The sequence below is a fragment of the Necator americanus genome, chromosome IV, assembly GCF_031761385.1.
Source record: "Necator americanus strain Aroian chromosome IV, whole genome shotgun sequence".
Taxonomy (NCBI): domain Eukaryota; kingdom Metazoa; phylum Nematoda; class Chromadorea; order Rhabditida; family Ancylostomatidae; genus Necator; species Necator americanus.
The window spans coordinates 33,656,768-33,679,266 of record NC_087374.1 but is presented as its reverse complement, the minus strand read 5'-3'; the positions used below and the strand labels follow the sequence as shown (position 1 = coordinate 33,679,266).

General features: G+C 36.9%; 2 protein-coding genes across 4 annotated transcripts; both read right to left on the bottom strand.

The window, feature by feature from the left end:
- Positions 1–495: 495 nt before the first annotated feature.
- Positions 496–9,205, bottom strand: RB195_003559 (uncharacterized protein; the record flags this gene model as incomplete). Of its 3 annotated transcripts, XM_064201264.1 has the most annotated exons (7): positions 496–621; positions 1,165–1,242; positions 1,303–1,393; positions 2,797–2,930; positions 8,133–8,171; positions 8,237–8,327; positions 9,087–9,205. In XM_064201264.1, the coding sequence occupies 7 exons, from the start codon at positions 9,203–9,205 to the stop codon at positions 496–498; spliced, it is 678 nt and encodes a 225-aa protein (XP_064057143.1). The 3 variants fall into 3 exon arrangements, with proteins under 3 accessions (XP_064057143.1, XP_064057145.1, XP_064057144.1); XM_064201263.1 differs by lacking the exons at positions 496–621; positions 8,133–8,171; positions 8,237–8,327; positions 9,087–9,205 and having other exon boundaries at positions 1,060–1,242; positions 2,797–2,927; XM_064201262.1 differs by lacking the exons at positions 496–621; positions 1,165–1,242; positions 1,303–1,393; positions 2,797–2,930 and having other exon boundaries at positions 7,989–8,171.
- A 3,589-nt stretch (positions 9,206–12,794) lies between these two features.
- Positions 12,795–21,313, bottom strand: RB195_003558 (uncharacterized protein; the record flags this gene model as incomplete). The annotated part of the gene is made up of 10 exons (XM_064201261.1): positions 12,795–12,929; positions 13,020–13,103; positions 15,656–15,803; positions 16,173–16,303; positions 18,009–18,153; positions 18,227–18,327; positions 18,395–18,470; positions 18,533–18,664; positions 20,945–21,085; positions 21,147–21,313. 10 exons carry the CDS (start codon positions 21,311–21,313, stop codon positions 12,795–12,797), a joined length of 1,260 nt encoding a protein of 419 aa, XP_064057142.1.
- Between the last annotated feature and the right edge of the window lie 1,186 nt (positions 21,314–22,499).

The window sequence follows — 22,499 nt, the reverse complement described above, 5'->3', positions numbered from 1 at the left end:
ACCAAATAATTTGTCACAGTTCATTTCCTGAAATTGGTATTGTACCAAATTGGAAAAATTGGACTCTGGCACTTTACTGACTCTTCCTGAAAACTTCTAAGTGTGCCTCGTAGAGAATTTACGTGCCACTACTACGAGTCACAAGGATTTTTTTAGAGGGACCTGACGGCCGGACCCGTAGATCAAAACCCGCACCGAGAATGATGTGGAGCTATGTAGTTGGTTTTTTGTGATCCTAATGCGCTCATCCTTTCTGTTCATTTTTGTACTTTTGACGGTTATTCAAAATGCTTCTACTGTTCTAAGCGCTATGATCCCGAACTCGTGTTCATCATAGCGACCCCGTAACTTCTACCTCTATTTCAGAGTTCCCACTACGTATTCTATAGCGAAAGCATCGCTATTATCACTGCTGTCGGAGAGGACGCAGTGGTCGCAGCTGCAGAAAACACACCAGAAACGGCGTAAGCTTCATTATTTTAAGCTGCTATGAAATTATTTGTCATTCTTATCGTCCGTGCACTCGCGGCGCACCGCTTCGGAGTTATGTGCTCCTTTTTTTTTTCCTTTGTTAGCAACTTTTACGGTCTCGTCTCGCTTCATCATCGGTATCCTTGCCAGCTGAAGTGCAACCCGAAGCAAATCTTGCGTGGCACTCGATCAAGGGGAAGGCGAGCACACAAGAACAAAGCCGTCATATATTCTACGGTGTGCTCCGTGTGGGATAGGGAGTTTAGATTTTTCGAGCCTATGCCCGCTCCCATGCTTCTTTTCCCGAATACACAGCGGGCGTTCCCCAAGCACAGTCAAACATGGGCAATTCACGTTTCCTGATTCCGCTCACACAAACCTTTTTTAAAACATCGCTTTCGTCGAAACTTTATTTGTCAACTATTCTGCAGTGAAGAGAACTGTTAACGAAAAAAAAAGAAGCTTCGAGAGAAATTCCTTTAGATATGTAGTGAGTTATATTACATTTATAAGATTATTTCTTTCTCGGAACTTTCAAGTGGTCGATAAATATCCAGTTTATTCGTAAGATTTCCAAAGTAAGGTTATCTAAAGGCCAAATACATAACAAGTATGATTAAATGAAGTGGAATTGGAGGAGCAAAAAATTGATGATCGTGGTGCCGAGTAGACCGAGTCCCCGGTACTACACACTACGAAAAAATGATCTCCTTCCTGATACAGCGCATTCACCAAATTTGTCTTCGACGTCACTGGATCCTTAGTCATATGCTAGAATAAATAATAATAATAAATAAGGAATGAAAAGAAACCAGCGGGGATTCATCCAACCTTTCGAAGAATTTGCTTCATTTCTGGACTACTGCATAGTTTATCGCCGTCATCAGCATGAAATCGTTGCTCTAGTTGATCATCGACGGATCTGAATACAAATATGATTGTGGATTGATGGAGTTAACCGGGGCGGGTGTAGCGCAGTCGGAAAGAGATTCCGCTATCTGCACCATCGATCGGAGGTTCGAATCCGACCTGATGCTCACCAAAGCCTGCGTCCCTACGGGGTCGGATTGATTATTATCACACAGACACACACACACACACACACTTATTGGTGAAATTTTAACTGTAGTTAATCTAATGATTTACATTTAAGAGGTTCGTTGGATAAATAAATTTTTCTTAGGCATTCTAAAGTTAATTATGTGTATTATGTGCAAAATGTACCGTAATACGTTCAGTAACAAACAACACAACTGATCCATCCATGCTAGATCTTAAATCGTTAGACAAAGATTGAGGTGAATTGATTTGATTGGAACTGAGATGGTTCCAAGGTAAGTTACTGGAGGTTACCAGTACAGTAGGTGCTTGATTTACTACGGGGTTCCTTTTTTTTGCGGCGTTACGTAATGTGATTTATGCCATCGAACGGAGGAACTCACTTATATGAGCCCCTACGTCACACACGTACACATTAAGCTCGTAAACAACACTAATCCAGTAAAACAAAGAAATAATTCACAAAACAGTGCAATTTCTGACATTTATCTCTTTGTAAATTTATGGAAAATGGTCACGTAATCGGCGAATGCTTTAATTCAAGTGTGACGTAACTCAAGGACCGCCTGTACCGCTATCGGCTAAAGGAAATGATGAGGGAGGTTATTGCGAATTGTTGGGGGTTCTGGGAAAAGAAAACCGATCAATAGTTGTTTAAAAATGTTGAGTGAATTTAGGCGTTTTGAAGGCGGCTATGAATTTTTCTAAAAAAAAAACCCTATCCGATTCTTAATGTTGTTTGAACATTTTTCAGTTTGAATTGGCAACTTATAAACTTTCTGACCAAAAGTGCGCAAAAGAATTTATTTAAATACGGACGGATGTTTATTTTGTTTCTTTTTTCAACTTTTCTCACCAATCGTGGATTCTGAACCAAATCCGGATCAGTTTACTGGGCGTGTGGAGGTATTATTATATTATATCACCTCCAATAGAAATAATAAATAATTTATTATAATAATAGCGCCGGTCCCACAAAACTATAAAATCGGGTGAGATAGGTCCCATGGCGTCCCATTTTGGCATAAATGTGAAAGAATGTGTGTGTGTAGTGGGTTAATTTTCACTTGAAGCCTTCTTAAAAATCACGTGAATTATGTCTGTAAGATAATGAATTTTTCTCGAAAACCTTTTTCTAGAAAACTTTCTGGAAAAATACCTCTCGAATGTGAGTGACCATGGATAGGCCCAGCTCCTCTTTTCGCTGCCTTTCTTTAACGTGCGCATTTTTTTTCCACATTTCATGGAACTATTTCATGTACGTACCTCTTTTTTCTACCACCACCACCACCACAGCAACATCCACCTCCACCTCCACCCAGACCGAATCCACACGAGAATATTGGAGCGATGAGGAACATCACAACAAAGAAGTGGAACAGAAATGAGAAGTACATTTCCTGAAAGTGAATCCTGACTTTGAAGGATACGGATACGGTATGATCAAGTTCTTAATCTTATTGATCACTTCATTACACTTAAATCTCACAATATTTGTACATTTGTACATTAGACCTTTAACAGACTGTCCAGAGCATTAAAAAAGTAGGAACCGCTGGAAATGCCATAATTATAATACGAATTTCTTTAAAATTAAGTCATTTATTTGTTATTTATAAGCCTATCAGGGTAATTCATTTATTTTAGTTATTTATTATTTGTTAACCTAAGTCTGGGTTTTTAGTTATTTAATATTTTCGTTATAATGAATAAAGCAGCGGATTTATGCTTCTATATAAGAAAATTACTTAATTATTGATAAATAATGCATAGTTTACAATCATTATTGCCTGTCACATTCTCTTTTTGTATATTTTTTGCGATTACAAAATATCGGATGAAAAATCCTGTAACCTGCAACAATATGTACATATATGGATTTAACATCGAATACTTATCATAAAAAGAGCTCATAACGTTTTTTGACGCTCAGAAACATTATTTATATTTATTATTTATTATTTTTGGTTATTTATTATTTATTTGCCTATCTAGGTTATTCATTATTTTATATTCTCGTTACAGGCGAATAAAGTAGCGGACTTACGCTTCTATACAGGAAAATTAATTAAATTACTTAAAATAAAAATTACTTACTTAAAATTACTTAAAAAATTATAAAAAGTAGAGCACAAGTAACAGTCATTGTCGTTCGTCACATTCTTATTGTTTTAATTTTTTACGATTACAAAATATTCGCGTGAACGTGGAATACGCAACATAAAAGGAGCTCATAAGGTTTTTTTGTAGCTCTGAAACCAACTATTTATACGGAGTCAACGTAAGCGTAGGCGTACCCGACGCTGCAAGCTGGTTCCAGTACGCCCCTGAAGACCAAAGATCACATATGTGCATAGTTTCAGCGGGTGTATGTAGTTGAATGCTACAAGGATCAGATCGGCTCCTGCACGGTCGTTGTCCATGGTTCGGAACACACGTAAACCAGCAAACAGCTCACATTAAAGGATAAAAAGAAGTATAAAGTCAATGGCGTAGCAATCCGCTTGGGATGCGCCAACGCATTTTACTTCAATCCTTAAGCGTTCATCATTGTGGCCATTTTTCATTCTGAATTGAAATTGCTCTGGATCCAATTCCGGAAAATTTTCTAACACATCACTGCAAAGTTCCATTAGGTTAATCAGATTTGGGAAAATTGGAAAAAAATGTGGAAAATTAATCAAAGGAAAGCATTTAGACACATTTTTCACACATTTAATAACGCTCACTGAAGAATAAAAAATCTCTAACAAATAAATAAAAATAAAAATAAATAAATAAATAAATAAAAGAGTATTAATCCGCTTGGGATCCGTTAACACCTTTCATTGCAATTCTTAGTCGTTGAGGTTCTTGGGGCGCTTGTTGGCCTTTACAATGAAATGCAGGGGCCACCAGATGAATGAAGTCTGTGTTGTTATCCTCGCAGACAAGTCTGATACCAATTTATCGAACACGGATGGCTGAAAGGTTTGCTTGGCACTACAGCGGTTTCGAACCATCCACTGTGCTGCCACTAACCTTAACCTCTAACCGACTGCGCTACACCCACCATAATCTTTCATTTTCGTTCATAAATCGAAATCGCATTTATCAACGATAAAAACACTGATTTTATACACAATTTTTTCTATATAGCTGGTACCCGCAAGTTTTTCCAGAGGTCAGTTATGCGCCGCATGAACGGCAGACCCGATTCTGAGCCGAAGTTTGTGAACGCACTTCATCCAGAGAGAATTGTTGAATTCTGTTGAATCTTTAATTCTTGTACTTTAGTGTTATGTACTATTTTAAGGATAAGAGATTAATTTTTTATTAAAGTGTTTTTTTCGGATGATAAAACCACCTGATAGTCTTACCAGAATAAAATGATGATCAAATTTAGAGCACGTTTATTACTTATTGTTTCTACCACTTATTTATTTAAAACATTTTATTATCATTATGAAAAATTCAAACTTTATGAAAATGTTAATGTTTGCTTCCCTTCAACCCTTTCCTATAGAAAAACTATAGAAGAATACTTTTTTTCATGTACAGAAGAGAGATTGGAGATTTTCAGATTTTTCAGGAAATTTTTCAAAAGAGAGCTTAACAGAACAGAGAAATCGCAGATCTTGGCAAATGATCTTTGATCAAGTAGCCAAATTTGATCGTTGATTTGGTCAGTTGTATGACTGACTGTTCATGAAAGAAGTGGATGTCATAAAAAAACTCAAAAATAGAAAAAAATCAACGAATTATTGAATATTTTCAAAGAAAACATACATATTTTGTTCTGCACTCTTATTGATATCTGTTTTCTGTTTCAAATATTGGTGTTTTCAAATAAATTTAAATTTGGTGTTTTTAAATAAATAAACATATAAATAAAAATCACGCAAACACCTCCATCTATGCTTCTCATCATGACGTGACGAAGATGACTGTTTATTTCTTGTTACCACGACATACCCGGATTTTTTTTTTCGGAAATTTTCGCCTTTCACAAAAATGCCAACTATATTTCTATTTAATAATAATATTTCCATAAAAGTGTCAATTAATTCTATTTTTTAAAGTTTATGCTGAGGTTGGAAAGTTTTTTTGATAAATCATGGAAGTCTATAAACACCATGTACACCTATGAATACGCAAAACTTGGGGGAGGGGACCCGCCTGTTCTCGTAGAATTACCGTATCCATGGTCAGAGATATACTATGTAGAGCTTCTGTTTATGAGGTTGTCCTTGAGGCTTTGAGCATAATTTTCGGATCTTTCCTTATTATGTAGCGGCTAGTTCACTAATGACTTTGATTTTTGGTGTTCCACAGAAAATGACCTAATCCAGGTAATTCTATCGGAGGATCTATTCAACGGAACTAGTCGTATGTAGCGCAAAGTCCATTGGAGGCACTATAGCGTTGTACCTATGAATGTGTTCGCTCCAATTAAGCCTGGCGCTCTATTTGAACTCTGATCTGAGGGGAATTTTTTTCAGGAGTTAAAAGTTGAAAAAGTTGTCACCTAATTTAGATAATTAAAATTAAGTTAATTAATAATTAATTGAAAATTAAAACAATTAGACATAGAATTAGAAAATAATTAGAATTAATTAAAAATTGAAATAATTAGACGTTTTCTATACAATTTGCGACAGAAAGAAAGAGAAAGAAAGATTTTACGACACAAAATCAACGTTTTTCGCGGATTTTCGATCGTGTCCCGAAATCCTCAGCGACTATTTACCCAAATAAACAGCTGTTTACAGTCGTATGAATGGTAAGATCAGTCTCGGCCTAGTTCACTTTTTCTTCTTTTTTTTTGTTTCTTGTCTTTGAAAATTTTTTTTCAATCCGTTACGTGTAAAGAGTTGCTTAGTTGGGTAAATTGAAACCTTGGATGGTCAACGGTTGGTCACTCATTTATGGATTTGTGGATGGTGATTTCCGGTTTTCGGTGTGATACTTGTCCCAAATCCTATCTGATACTGGAGAATCGTGGAAAATCATTGGGAACCTCTTCAAAAGACCGTATTAAGTCAGTATCCTTATGCGTGCTTTGAATTCATTCCAGTCATATTCGAAATTGAATTGAATTCCATTCAGTGCTCAAGAAAAAAGAGATGTTGACCTCATCAAACTCAATTTTTGCTCACTGAAGTGTGTTAGTTCGTGTAGGTGTAAAAATTTAACGTCTCAGAAAAATCCGCGACGAAAACATTTTTCACTCATTTCAGTTTGAGGTCGAAAGCAGATTCTTCTTTGAAAAATTCTGTTTTTCCAAACGTGTAGGTCAAAGATACACATCCGTCATTTTTCATCAATCAAGCTGAAAAATTTTGCATTAGCTTCAGACGATTGCGGTTCGGACAAAAAAGAGAGTCGCAAATTCATTGGTTATCGAAGAATGATCATTTTTGCTTATTTCCGGCTAAAGCTTGGATTCTATGCGTTAATTTAAAATGTCACATTTAATTCTTTAGCTGATTCTGGCCTCCGCTCCGTAACGTTAAGATTGAGCACATAACGCCGGAACAGCAACGTTGTGATCCTACGGTATCGTGTGTTTTCAAAAGTGGTGTCGTATTTTTCGGTTTTTTTTTTGCTTCGCAAGATTTTCACATATACAGTACATCACGAATATCTGTGACTTGACTAACATCATATTTAATAAAATAAATTAATTCTACTTTTAAATAAGCTGCTATTTCACTATAAAAAAGTTCTTCTTCCAAGAATCTCGTACTTTATTTATCACATAAACCTTGGATAAACAGTTGATCATTTGGAGGTAGCGCAGTGCGATGGCGTTCGTACAATTGGCGTTGGACTCGATGGATCGAATCCCGTGTTTTTGTGGAACTTTGCAAACACTAAGAATGTGTGTATGTGCAAAGGTTACTTTCTCTTCAATTTCATTGATAATTATCGTTAATTAATAACTACTCAACAATGATGGATAATTACTCTACAATGGAATTTTGCTTACCACAATCAATTTTCATCAAATTGCCATCTACCATGTTAGCTTCGTACGTCTATCCTACTTTCTTTTTTTCTACCTACATTTTTCCTTATTTTTTTTTATTTTTTACTTTTTGTTCTTTGATTTTATTTGTTCTTATTCATTTATTTATTTTATTTTTTATTTTATGCTTTTATGTTATTTATTTTATTTATTTCATTTTTTTTGTATCCTTATTTTTGCTATGGCCACGTAGATGATGAGAAATGTACTTGTCATATATTGTTGATGAGACAACGACACCATCAAAAATTTTTTATTAATCGCTTTTCCAGCAATTTCGAATAATGACACAAAAGCAATCTTTTAAATTACTAGCGAAGTCAGAGGTAAACATTTTTGTTGAGGATCGAAGGCGGCTTTTTTTCCGTAACAGGAAATTAATAAATGATAAAAAAAGGGAGTAGTAGGATTTTAGTGAAGTGGTCTACTTCTTCTGATGTAAAAGTATCTAAATACCAAATATATAACAACTATGGTTTGAGGTAGTAGACGATGAGGAGCAGAAGATCGATGATCGTGGTGCCGAGTAGACCGAGTCGCCGCTGCTACACACTACGAAAAAATGATCACCTTCCGGAAACAGTGCATTCACCAAATTCATCTTTGACGATTCTGGATTGTCAGCCATATGCTAAAAAATTTTCAAATATTTCACTCAGAAGGGAAGAGCGGCGATTCAAAACGGTTTCTAAAAACCTTTCGAAGGAGTCGCTTCAGTTCTGGACTGTTACACAATCGATCACCGTCATTCGCATGAAATCGTTGCTCTTCTTGCTCTTCAATAGATCTAAACACGGCAGTATGGATTGATGAAAGATTGACTGGATTTGATCTACTTCTGCCCTCAAAAATACAAACTACAGCGGTTGTGCTGAGAAGTGAGTTGGTTCTGAGTTGATCCCTTATCTTTATCTCTCACCTATATCCTTCAATCCTCGGGTTTGAAGTTTTTATTCCGGAGAAAGTGACGAATGAAACCTATGGTGTTTCAATATTTTCCAGACGTTAAAAATCATTTTCTATGTTTATTGGTTCAATTCAGATGTGAATCGATCGAAATATATCTGCTTTTTGATCTTTCGTGTATTGGGTATCACAGGAAAATTTATTTATTTGTACCCATTATTTATTTGCCTTTTTATTTTCATTTATTTGTTTATTTATGCACACGTTAATGATGCACCGAAACGAGGCAGTGCAGAGAAAAAATTCTTGCACTTTAGGTTTATGTATCTTCAGAACTCGAGTGAATAAAACTGCAAATTTTTAATAATTCTCTGAATTTTTTTCCGACGACCGTCGTTGCGTCAGCAGCGGCACTTTTCTGTACTCTTCACCACATAAATTGACTTGAAAAAAACGAAGAACGGAAAAAAGAAGCACTTACTTTACCGAAATATGCGTCAGTGCTTTGTTTTATTTCCCTTAGACCTCATACAAATTCTTTTTGCTTTGACGTGAACTCAGTTACGGTCAGTGCTTGCTGCAGTTAGTGCTGTTTTTTGAGATTTATCTCGCCATCGCCCACAAACATTTGCTCATGTACCTCTTTTTTCTGCCACCGCAGCAGCATCCGCCACCGCCACCCATGCCGAAAGCAAACGAACAGGCAGGAGTGATGAAGAAAAATAGTACAAAGAGACCAAGCAGATAGGAGAAAGCCATTTCCTGAAGTTCCTGTAATTAACGCAAGTCTTATTCAACACGTTGAAGACAATGTCCAACGATGCCATCGACTTTTTTGACGTGTGAGGAAATTTCTGATGGTGTTGGAGGGGAAGCATCATAGAAAAAAGCTCATAAGAACCTATCAAATATTAAATACGTTCTGTGATCTGCTTCTTGGAACATAGTCCGTTGATCCAGTCGGGAAATTTCAAAAAGAAAAAAATGCCTGTGTTTCCACGCGACGGATAGGTAGAAAACCCCTTGGTCGTCACTGCACGAAGCTGCACTCCAGAGAGAGAGGGCCAGAATGGCTATCAAGAGAAACAAAACATACAGAACATCAAGTAGTAGCTACTAAAGAGAGATTGACATAGGAAATACGTTGGATTATAAAATTTTGTGAAGAAATTGTATGAGACAGCTGAGGTAGAAGAGGAAACTTAACCTATCGCGACTCGTATCGCTCTTCTCCATCACAGCTGGCCGGGCTGGCATTGCTCAACCGAAGTTCGGTAGCCAAGTGCGCGCGCTCTTATCAGCGAGCTGTCGCATAGGCTGCCATCTCCCGCGAAGCTCCGCCCACTTGAGCACAGGCAATATAAAGGCGCCATGTTCACAAGCTTCTGTCTGTTTCTATTTCGTTTCGATTTCGTAGTTCAGTTGGCTTGGTTATTTGGCATATTACATCGCCATTGCATTCGCTTCGTTTGCATGCAGTCGTATTACGTTGTGGAAAGTACAGAAATATGAGGAAGATCAACTGGAACACGAAGAAATGGGGAAAGACAAGCAATCGCCGTATCCGTTGGTGGAAGGCGGCTGGAACTAGATGGGATGATCAACGTATATTAACTTCTGTTCTCTAGGCAGTTCCATATGAATTTCCACCTATTACAAGATACTGTATTGTGTAATAATAAAGAAGGCAGTAAACATGTAACGATGCATTACTGGGCCAGGGGAGGAAACACGAAGTACAGGGTGGCCAAGGTTAGAGGCAGGACACATTCAGGTAGCGTAGGTAGATAGGTGGAGTGGACTTGCAAAACAGCTTAAAGGAGAAAGGGATAAAGTTTCTGGCGTTAATCAATCCGTTTGGGATGCGCCCCCACGTTCACTTCAATTCAGAATCGTTTGAGGTTTCCGAACGTGTAACTGGCCTATGCTGTGACTTGCGGTGGCTAGCTGATGTGTCAAGTCAGTGTTTTTATCCTCCCAGACAAGTCTGGTACCAATTTATTGACCTCGAAGGGATGAAAGGCTTGGTGAGCTGTAGAGCGGATTCGAACCTCCGATCGATAGTGCAGGAGGTGGAATCTCTAACCGCTACACTGCACCCGCCCTTTCAAAACAGCTTAGGAGAGAGAATCTCTCAGCAACGAGACAAAACCTCGGTCGCAACTTAACTAAGTATTCATTATCTATGAGGTTTTCTCCTACAAATTAAATGAGATTAGTAAAAAAATGAGAAGGGGAGAAGGGAACATTTGGGAAGTTACAGTTAGATAAGGAAGAATTCTAACTGTACGAAGAACAAATCAACTAACTTTACTTTGTAACTGTACAAAGAATTTTATTTCTTCTGTTTCTTATTGTTTAATCTAATAGACTAACGGGACATTTGGAAGAATTTCCGCAGAGAAAAGCATCATGGAATATAGTAGTGGTGTGCAGGCATTGTGCACTTTTCTGTGAAACATTTAACAATTGAATCACAAATAAACTCCAAAAATCATAATATTAATAAGTTTGAAAATTGTGATACGAAAAGATTTTTTTTTTAGCTTTCTAACACAAAAATTCGTCATACACAGCGCTCCTGATCCTCTTTGAGCCTGAAGTATCAATCCTTCATGACCGCGATGCGAAAACGGATCGGAAAACAAAGGATTTTACAAGGCCACATCGCTTATTATTCACATTTGAGGAAACTAGTCTCTCACTGGTTTTCTCATAACACGGCACAAAACTTCTAGTTTTCAAATGCTCAAGCCTGAAACAGTTCCAGAAAATTCTCAGTTCCAATAAATACATCCTTAGGATAGATCAGTGGATTGGGAATACATGAAAATTTCAAGAGGAGAATAATACAGTAAACAGGTAACGTAGTCGGTTACAGTAAACCAAACCAAACTTATCCTATTCGTCAGTTTTGACCACCATACCAAATCGAATGAATCATGATATAACGAGGCGAGCACATTGCCGAATAGTGTCGACCCGATATTTATACTAGTTCACCTGAAGGACTTTCACCTTATCCAGCGCCTATAATAACCGCTCCGCGTGAGAGTAAAATTTAGGTCGACTATTGTGTTTCTGGAAAACTCATTCACTATTCTTCATTGAAATGAGGAGTCCATTGGACCTCGTTGAGTACTCGTTCCAGTTCTGAACCATGCGGCGACGTGGAGTTTGCAGCGACGCGTCGTCGTTTGCAAAATCCCGAACATATGGAGGAATTTGCATGCAGCGAAACTGTGTACAATAAAAAGATAGTATAAGATTTTTCAAAACTATCGTTTTCTTTTTTAGAGGTAGAAGTGGAGAACTTTCAGAATCCTGGACCTTTTTTTTTCAAAAAAAAAGTTTTGCTAAAAAAGCAAGGTGTAGAGAATGAATTCGTTCTTTTTGCCGTAACAACTTGTACTGGAACACCTTTTTTTTTCTTTTTCTTCTCTCTTTCTACTCCAAATCTACAGAAATACCTTATTGTACTTGATTTTACTTAATATCATTAATATTGCTATCACTATTAATTACTGTTTACCGTACATAACTCGTACTGTAATGTAACTTTGTTTTTGTCGTGATAAATATGAGGAGAATGTTAGGAATGACATTAGGAATTCACATCTACATACATGGGACCCCCATCATATGGGGAATCCCCGGATGCGCAGTTTGCATACGCTTTGCAAAGCAAGAACTTTCTTCTTGAAATATCTTTCAAAGACCGAAAATTAATACAAATTATTTAGTTATTAGTTTGTATTGTTTATTCTCATTTATTATTTAGTTCATTTATTTAGTTAGCTAAGCAGGAGAAAGAGTAGGAGGTTACGGTAATTGTTGTAAAAAAAATTAGAAATATTGTAGCATCATGACATCAAAACCATGTTGCCAACATCCTAAGTGGATTATAACTGACTGTAGAACAACACAGTCACACAACTGAACCAAGTGTATCATTTCAGCGAAGAAAAATCACTATGCTCGCTGGAAATGGAAAAAAAAATCATATAATTTGAAATGAATATTTCTAAAAATTCATCCAGATTCCTGAATCTTATGTACTAAGTCAAAAAAACAACAAAAATACAGTAACTGCAAGAAAAGGATATTCGAGGGGAATAGTGAACGAGGATTCCTTTCTCCGTCCATGTTGTTCACCTCTGAATATCCGTGGAGGGTGTCGAGGCACATTTCCCCTTTGAGCATATGCTATGAGTTTCTCGTGGAGTTTTCAGCGATTCAAATCGTAATAGCTCAGATCATCTAAGGTCCATAAAATGTTGGAAAATTCATTCAATAATGGAAATAAACACACATACACAGTAAAGAGGAAAAAAATATTCGTATAACGTCACAATAATGTTTCATAGGCGCTTGAAAGACAAATTTTCGTATCTTCTGTTGATGCGAGCACAATTGGCTGCAACATTTTGACATGTTGTCCAGTTTCAATCATTTCACCATCAGCTGAGCTTCTTTTGTAAATCTTAAAAAAAAGCAGCTAAGTGTACTTAAAAAAAAAATGTTTTTCGAGAAATTTGTGTCATTCAAAATGAAAAATCCTTGAAATTTTCACCTGATTCTGAGGAATTCCGTTCATCGAGCCAACTGATCCAGGCATAGTCATCGATGGTTTCGACAATACCAAGTATTCACTGTCCTCCACATAAAAAAAGAGATTTTTCGAATTGGACCGCATATATTTGTGTTTATATTTATATGTATTTATATATGTGAAGAAATATTACTGATAAAAATTAAAATCTGATAAACTGATCACATAGTTATTTACATATTAGAAACTACCGTAATCTCAGCAGGCTTAATGTCATTTGGGAAAATAGAACACCGCAATATGATTATTATTATTTGTGTATAGTAAAAAAAAATGTCCACGGAAATTACAGCGATTTCTACTAACTGAAGGGGAAAAAACATCCAAATTTGCCTTGTATTTTCAGTATTTTTCTTCTTTTTTTGTAATTTTTGGAAAGAAATGTGGATTTCAGAAAGTTACTATTACAAGTATAGCATCAAACGGCGAATGAAAGAACATTACAATTAGATCATTGGAAATTTTTATTTTTATTTCTCGAAATACGATGAGAGCAGCATTCGAGGAAATTTTCAACGAAATGTTTTCTCCAAATGGAGTTAGAGACTCAAATTGCAGAAATTGCAGTTTGCGGGTATAAAAGCAAAAATACGAGGCCAAAAACTTTAGGAGCAGCCGAGACATCAATTTTCTCGAGCTTTACAGAACTGTTTAATAGAAATGGGACCCAAAATTAGACTTCACTAATTCTCTGAGTGTAAATTGTCGCCGGATCAAGTGTCACCATCAGACTATTTTAGACGGTTCGTCATTCTTTTAAGTGTTAAGAGTTGCCTTGTTCGTGATAAAGTGGTGCCTCAGATACATATCGCTGGCTGCTCCATTTGTAGCGATTACTACGCATCGCCACCGTAATGATTGGAAATCACATACTGAATCCTACTCTTATAGCGTAACTAACCGTAAGAAACCGTAAAAATTCTCTTCTCGTACGATACACGGAAATCGCTTTTCGGTTAAAGGCATCACCCCACGAATCTGAGGTGGTACGGATTTCAGGTGGAATACTCGTATACGGGATAGTAGATTATGGAGAAGGGGGTGATTCTGTCCATTTCTTCCTAATTGCCGCAAAAAATAGTCCGGAAGATAGGGCTTCGAACGACCCGGCGCGCTCTTTTCTACAACGAGTTCGATTGGAGCGCGCCAGTCTTGTGCACACGCCGTATGTTCCCTGCCGTTTTTTACGGCAATTAGAAAGAAATGGACAGAATCACCCTTCTCTCCATAATCTACTATCCCGTATAAGAAGACTCCACCTGAAATCCGTACCACCTCAGGTTTGTGGGGGATGGCTTTAAGGGAATTTTGACGATGACAGAGGTGCTAGATGTTTCTGTTAAGAGGTTTTTTCCCTCATTCACGTCAACTTATATTCAATAAAAAAATTCAATAATTCGTCGGAAACACGGAACTCGGCTTTTTTTGGATTACTGTATATATGTAGGGAAAGTTTTCCCTTTCAATTAATTAATGTTTCTAACTCAAATTCGGCTTCGAAAAAATTCGGCTGCTCCATTTGTAGCGATTACTACGCATCGCTACCGTAATGATTGGAAATCACATACTGAATCCTACTCTTATAGCATAATTAACCGTAAGAAACCGTAAAAATTCTCTTCTCGTACGATACACGGAAATCGCTTTTCGGTTAAAGGCATCACCCCACGAATCTGAGTTGGTGCAGATTTCAGGCGGAGTATTCTTATACGGCGTAGTAGATTATGGAGGGGTAGGTGATTCCGTCCATTTCTTCCTAATTGCCGTAAAAATGGTCCGGAAGATGTGCGCGTGATAGGCGCGTGCACAAGTTTGGCGCGCTCCAATAGAACTCCTCGTAGAAAATAGCGCGCCGGAACGCCCGATGCCGTACCTTCCGGACCGTTTTCGTGGCAATTAGGAAGAAATGGACGGAATCACCGCCTCTCCATAATCTACTTTCCCGTATAAAAATACTCCACCGAAAATCCGTACCACCTCAGATTCGTGGGGTGATGCCTTCAAAGCGGAGAATTTTGACGATGACAGATTTGCTAGATGTACTGTTCAGAGGTTTTTTTTTCCTCATTCACGCTATCTTATATTGAATAAAGACAAAGCTACAATGATTTCTTCTATGTCTATTACATTGTTTACAGTTTACAGTTTATTCACAGGCAATCGAAATATGTAATCTCCGCCAATGACAATTAAGAATCTCGGAATTATTTCATATGTACGTACGAAGATAGGTTTTTTCTTTGAATTAATTAATGTTTGAAACTTATCGGAAACACGGAACTTTCCGTTTGTTTTTGAATATATACATACATATATGTAGGAAAGTTTTTCCTTTGAATCAATTAAAGTTTAAATTTCTTCAAAAATACGAAATTCTTTCCTTTTCGGATTACTGTATATGTAGGAGAGTTTTTTTTTTCTTTGAATTAATTAATGTTTAAAAATTTTTGAAAATACGGAACTCTTTCATTTCTTTTCGGATTACTGCATTTATGTGGGGGAAGTTTTTTTCTTTAAATTAATTAATGTTTACGGAAAATACGGAACTATTTCCAGTTTTCTTTGATGATTTTCATTTTTTCGCATTAATTTCATACCATTCCCTTGCCGCAGCATCGGATTGACGTCACAACTTCCTTGATTTCATTCCGAAGAGCTGGTTGACAGGTGAGGTAAATCGGCAGACGACATGCGCACGCGGACGTTGTCAGCAACGAGACCAAGTCGATAGCGATCGCGTAGAAGCTGAAATTCCTTGCAATAATCAAGTAAATTTCGGTTTTTTTTGTGACAGTTTCTCTCATACTTTCATCGATATTACCAAGAAAAAATCAAAGAAAAAAGAATTACATTAAAATAATTTCAATCAAAAACTAAATTAAATAGAATTAAATTTAAAAAAGAATTATTACACGTACTTTCAGCAATATCACTAGGAAAAAAGAAATAATAAATAAGAAATACGAATTTTTTGTTTTTTTTTCACTTTTTTTAACTTTATATATTAAAGAAAGGAAAGGAAAGGGACTGTCTCGTATGTTCGAAAATACTAGACGGATAGAAAAAAAAATCCGCGAAATTCAAATTACGAGTGAAAAAACACGATGAACTCACTTAATGTAATCGGTCAACAGCGTTTCTCTGTCCAAATGTTCCCAAATTGTTAACGCAACGCTAATTATGTTACTGATCAAATAACAGCATACAACCATCACGAGTGTACGCGTAGCAGCACGTGCTGTCGCCTAAAATACCGTAAAATTTATGTGTAAGCACGTAACGGGCACGTGCAAAACTAACGAGAACACTCTACTTATGTACAAAATCATAACCTCAGAAAGAAAGAAAAAATCGATAATCCTATCACTCAAACGCATAACACTACGATTGAACGTTTTATCAATCAATAACAAAATCAGTGGAGTGAAACAGAACGGAACAAAATTCATGCAATCCGGCAGGCAGAAATGAATGATGGATGAAACGTGCATGAATGATGCGTTGAAATTTCACAAGAATTAAACATAGGAAAATTTCTTTTCCGCATGATTAATTACCTCTAATTACCTTTCTGCTGGTTTTCAGCAGTGCAGTTTTATCTTTTCACTTCTTTTTTTTTTAAATTCCACATATTACAAAAAGGAAGGAAAAGGGACTGTGTCGTATGTTCGAACGGACGAGAAAAGCGCGACGACGCAAGAGTAGCGAGTTTTGTGACAGTTGTCCTGGGAATCCTCGAATGAATGACGGATGACTGCTTCCAAAAATGTCATACTTTCAGGAATTTCAAAATATGAACATTTTATTCCCTTACTATTTCATGAACTAAAATTTGCTTGTAATAGTGTTTACAACAAATAAATAATAGAGCAATAGCTGTATTTTCTGCTAGGAAAATAAAAGCTTAGGATTAGGATTGGATTTGTAACGAAAAAGTGCTGAAGTTGCTGGGGTCCCATGCGCCTGTGACTAGACTGAGGTGCAAAGGGTTAGAGAATTTCAGTCTATTGTTAGTGCTATTTTTGTACACACTGTACATGGGTAGGATACTGTAGCGCTATCAACGTATCTCTCAATGGTCGCTGAGTGGTCAAGAAATCGAAAAATAATCATACTCAAAAGATTTTCTTTATGAGTGGAACTTATAAATTCTCGAAAAAAAAGTTTATAGTTGCCGTGTTCAACCAATTGAACGCGACGCCTCCGCCGCAATGCATGCACATTCCCTGCGTGATCTACTCTGTCTCACTCGCTTCCGCAATCACTCATTTTTCATTTTTCAGCACTCAATCAGTTGAACACAGTGAACAAATGAATATCGATAAGAAAAAAAAACGGTATCACCATGCAATAACCATGTCGTTCCATAATACTTGTGCGAGTTGGTTGATGGCGTTTTGTGTGAGTTGTCCGAAACGGCGGAGATCAACTCGTACAAGTATCAAGAAAAAAAAGAGGATAGAGTGAAAAGCGTGCAGTTATCGTGCCAAATGTACAAACGCTCCGACAGTTCACCTTTCGTTTCACAGGATCCAAATTCGGGTTTTCCGACATCTAGTAACATACGTATTCGTGGTTGTTAAAACTGTATAAATCCAGAAATAAAAATGGCTTTTTTTCTTATTTTTTTTGAATTTCTACAAGTATTTTTTCTGAGAAAAAAGTATTCCTGTTTTGTGATAAATTAGATGACACACTGATTAGTATGATAACACAAAAGCTTGGGTAGGCAAAGGGAAGAAGGGATGAAGGGATGAAGCTGGTAACACGGCAAGAGACACACATACGAACTTGTTATTGGTCTGCGGTAGAACCGAAAAAAGCCATATTACAAATTATAGAACAACCAACCTATTTGCTGAGATGGAAACTGGGGTAAAAATAGCAATGCATACACACGAGTTTCTGCACGGCACACAAGTCAAAATACCGTAATCCGAAAAGGCATACCTTTCTTTTCGCTTGTTCAACGAGTGCATTACCGGCTAATTGACATACGGTCATTTTTGTATGTCGTGTTAACGCTTTCACAATCCTCACATTAAAATAAGCAAGAATGAAAAACGGTGCGATTACGGTAACAAAATTGCGATACCTGAAAAAAAACTTGATTAGTGATAGTGATTTTTATGATCTCGTGTGATATAGTGCGCTTTCTGCAATCTCACCAAAATCGCCAAACAATGTTGTATGGGGTTTTTGTGACCAAATCCGTGTAGGCCATTTGAGTTTGTGTTATCAAACCTTTACATTCCGGCACATCATAGAACTAGAAGAAAATACGGTATGATTTTGTTGCAGGAGAAACGATTACAGAAAATTGACTGCTACCGTACCTCAAATTCTAGGCACATTGTTCCTTTACTGATCACACCGAACAGTATTGCAAAAGCAGCTATAGATTTCCGATTTCTGGAATTAGTCGTACGGTTGGGATGTTGGAAAATGTGTCAGTTGTCCGTTGTTCCACTTACTTTTGTGCAAATGGTAAAATTGAGGAGTTCACGGTGAGACAATAGCGTTCAAATGAAGCGCAAACTATCAAAAACGATGATGACGTCATCGCCACATGAGATATCGTAATCATGGGCACCATATAGGAGAACCTGGAATTTTTTTCGGGTATCTTCTCGAAAACTAACTGTCACACAGTACTTTTAACCGTAAACCAGTAAACAAATCATATTTAATATGATATATTTATTCTTATATATATTTTAATACGGAGATATTGTAGTGTTTCCACTAAATTTGGATTTGATTGAAAAATCCTTTATCATCCCTTCTTTCTGGTGTATTTATATCCATATTATTACTATAATTATATTTATATTTATTAACATTATTATTTATATTTATATTTGATGTTACGGCACAAATTTCAAGCGATCTAAACGTAACATCAGACCGATCAATAAGCTATCATCAAGTCATTTTTTTTAATTGTTTAATTTTACTCTACATGCAGCAGAAAATGCTTATGACAAAGATCAGTCAATTGGTGTAGCCATCCTCACAGGGAAAATCAATGTTTTTTTTCTCTACCAAGGGTTATGGATTAAGATTTATTTTATGGAATTTAGTTTAAAAAGATTTAGTTTATGGAAAAGAAAGGATTTAGGGAAAAAATTAGTTGATTGTACAAATTTACATCCTACAATGGTTGACTTGTCTCAATTTTCATGATGACTGCCTTTTTTGTTTATACAGATCAATTCCATTGACGTAGAAATCAACAGTTTTTCTCAAACTTTTTATTGCTATTGTTCTAAGCAAAACCTTTTCTTTAAAAAATTTTATACGCTCACTGTTTATGACTATCCTCAAAAATTCAGAGGGAATTTAAAATTTGAACTTCTAAACCTAATTCCTGACATCTAAAGTGCATGGATACATTGATAGAAAGGGAATAGCTGCATTGATTGCTATTAACCACCACTCATGCATGCGTTAAAGGCATCACCTCACGGACCTGGAGTGTTATGGATTTTCGTTGGAGTACAGCTATACGAGGTTGTAGACTATGTATACTGAGGTGGTTCCGCACATTTCTCCCAACATCACTGTAAACAAACTGCGAAGAGACGCTGTTTCTTCCACGTCCTCTACTGCAACGCGCCACCTCTGCGCCCCGCCCCCGTCTGCTATTAGTCGAAAGTCCTTTCAGACGCCCCGATGGGCGTCTCATTCATCTCATCCGACGAATCGCAGGCGGGGGCTGGGCGCAAGCGTGGCGCGTTACAATAGTGGATGTCGTAAAGAACCGCTTCCGAAGCCGTCTGTTCGCAGTGATGCAGGGAGAGATGAGCGGAACAATCCCTGTATACATAATATACGATCCGATATAGATATAAAAGGATAAAGGATAAAGGATAAAGTCACTGGCGTAACAATCCACTTGGGATGCGCCAACGCTTTTTACTGGAATTCGTAATCGTTGAGGTTTTGGAACGCGTGTTGTCGCCTATACAATGGCTTGCGGGGGATCATTGTATTGATATTATCACTGATATCATAGTAATTTAAATAAATAAATACAGTGTCTGGTGTTAATCAATCCGCTTGGGATACAGCAACGCGTTCACTTCGATTCAGAATCGTTTGAGGTTTCCCAGGGTGTAGCTGGCCTATACAATGACTTGCGGGGGCCAGCCGATGATCAAGTCAGTGTTTTTATCCTCCCAGACAAATCTGGTACCAATTTATCGACCCCGGAGGGATGAAAGGCTTGGTTTGCACTAGGGCGGTTCCGAACTCTCGACCGTGTGGCTACAATGGAACTTCTAACCGACTGCGCCACATCCGCCCCGATATAGATGTACTCCTACGAAAACCCATACCACACCAGATTCTTCAGGTGATGCCTCTAAGTGCACTAAACGTTGGAAAAAATTAAAAAAGAACCCCTAAGTTTAAAACTCCTGTAGGGCTCAATCCTTTTTGAAATTTTTTTTCCGCATGGATGAAAAAGTAAGTCGATCTCTGTGTGCCCTCACTCAAATCATGAAGATTTGATGAGCTTTGGTTTGTGTTTTATGGATTTACGAGTGGACGGCTGTTGCCATCTAATCTCAAAATGAAATCGTTTGAAAATTTTACAAAATATAGTAGTTGTTGATTAAGACTGACTCGTCTCCACAGAAAAAATCAGTTGCAGAAAATTATTTGCAAGCCATCAATTACCGCATTTCTTTTTCTTACGATTTCGCAAAATGTCCGTATCGTATCGGAATCGTCACAAATGATTTTGAAACTTTTCTGGTCCCTACTTTGAATTTTACAGTTTTTTTTCTTCTTCCTTCCTTCTTTCAGCCATCTCTCCTTCTCCCACAGGGAAAACAATATTTTCTGAAAAAATTATTGTTATTCCAAACGAAAAAACTCACCATATTTGCATAAGAGTAGCCGAAATCAAATAATCTATGAGAATATTCACTGACATCAATAAAATATAGGCCATACTGACAAAAATATCAAAAAACGCTAGCAGCATTAGATAGAGATTCGGGCTCGAACGATGATGTTTTCTGGAAGATTCTCAGTTACATATTCTGCTGATGATTAGAGTATAAACGATTTATCGCTTACCTGGAGATGAAAACATAAAACAGCAATACATTGTTAGTGATACTAATAAAGGAAACAGTCGAACCGAATACCGTAACCAACCAGAAACGGATATTTGTCATTGCTGGTGGTTCGAAATGACAACTTTCTGGTGTGGTAGACACCAATAATTCACCTGTGTCATTCATTTTGTAGATCTGAAAAAAAAACCATCAGAATTTTAAGTTCCACCACCAAGGGGAAAAAACCGCAATAATTTTACAAACGAGATAGAACAAAATAGCTAGGAGGCCAGAGAAACAGAGAAGAAAATTGGTGCAGTAGAATAGCGGAAGTTCCGCAGGATAATTAGTGATTGACGCTTAGCGACAGTAATCGATAGCTTTAGGTTCATTATACCAATCAGAAACTTATTCAACAGTGGAAAATCGTTTTGAAGGAATCTTTCTTTGCATTTCTTCCACTTTTTCCTCTCTTTTTCTTTATTCTTTATTCTTTTTTAGAAAATTATTTTCTGGGATAGTTAGTGTGCGATTCAAATAAATATTTAAATAAATAAGTGATGTCAGCGCTGACTGAAGAAATCTTTCATGGACACGATCTTGTTTTTACTCCTCAGTAACAAATTTGTAAATTTTTTCCTGGATTAACTTTCGTGGGACCTGCAGCCGCCAAACTATCCCGCTAAACCTATATTTCGATTTTGCGAACACCCTCTACTAGAGTACGATAGGTCAATTTTCCTTTTTTTTCAATCAAATTCTGGCCATTTGCCAACGATGTGACCTTGCAATTTGCTGGATTTCCTTCCTTTACCAATGGCTTATCACAACATTTAGAAATTAGCGACACTTTCTGATTTGCAGTTTTTAAAATTTGACAAGGAAAAATAGGAACTTTATTAACGTTTTCAAATACTTAATGACTACATTTTCTCGAATTTTTGACCTAGGTAAAAAGAAATTGGATCTTGATATTCTCCAGGGTTAACGAATCAACTGAATTCCTTCCGCATATTTCCGACCGATTTTCGATTCGCCTAGTTTTCAGCCTCTCAAAGAAGGATTGATAGCTAATTTTATTCTCGTAAGATAAGCTTTTTTTCTTGAAAACTTTCAAATCATTCGAAATTCTACAAGAATTGAACGGACATTTGAAATATCCGCAAAGAAATGAGGAAGTTTCTCAACCTCAAGCAGTAGGATGAAGAAACTTAATTTAATGGAAAAGGTAATTCAAGCAGTAACACAATAAATTGTGTAGAGAATATGTTGCGGAAAAATGTGCACACGTATAAAAGAAAGTAGCTAGAATCCAACATAGAACGCTGAGGGATTCTCTTTATGAAAATTGAATGCGTCAATTAATGAAAAT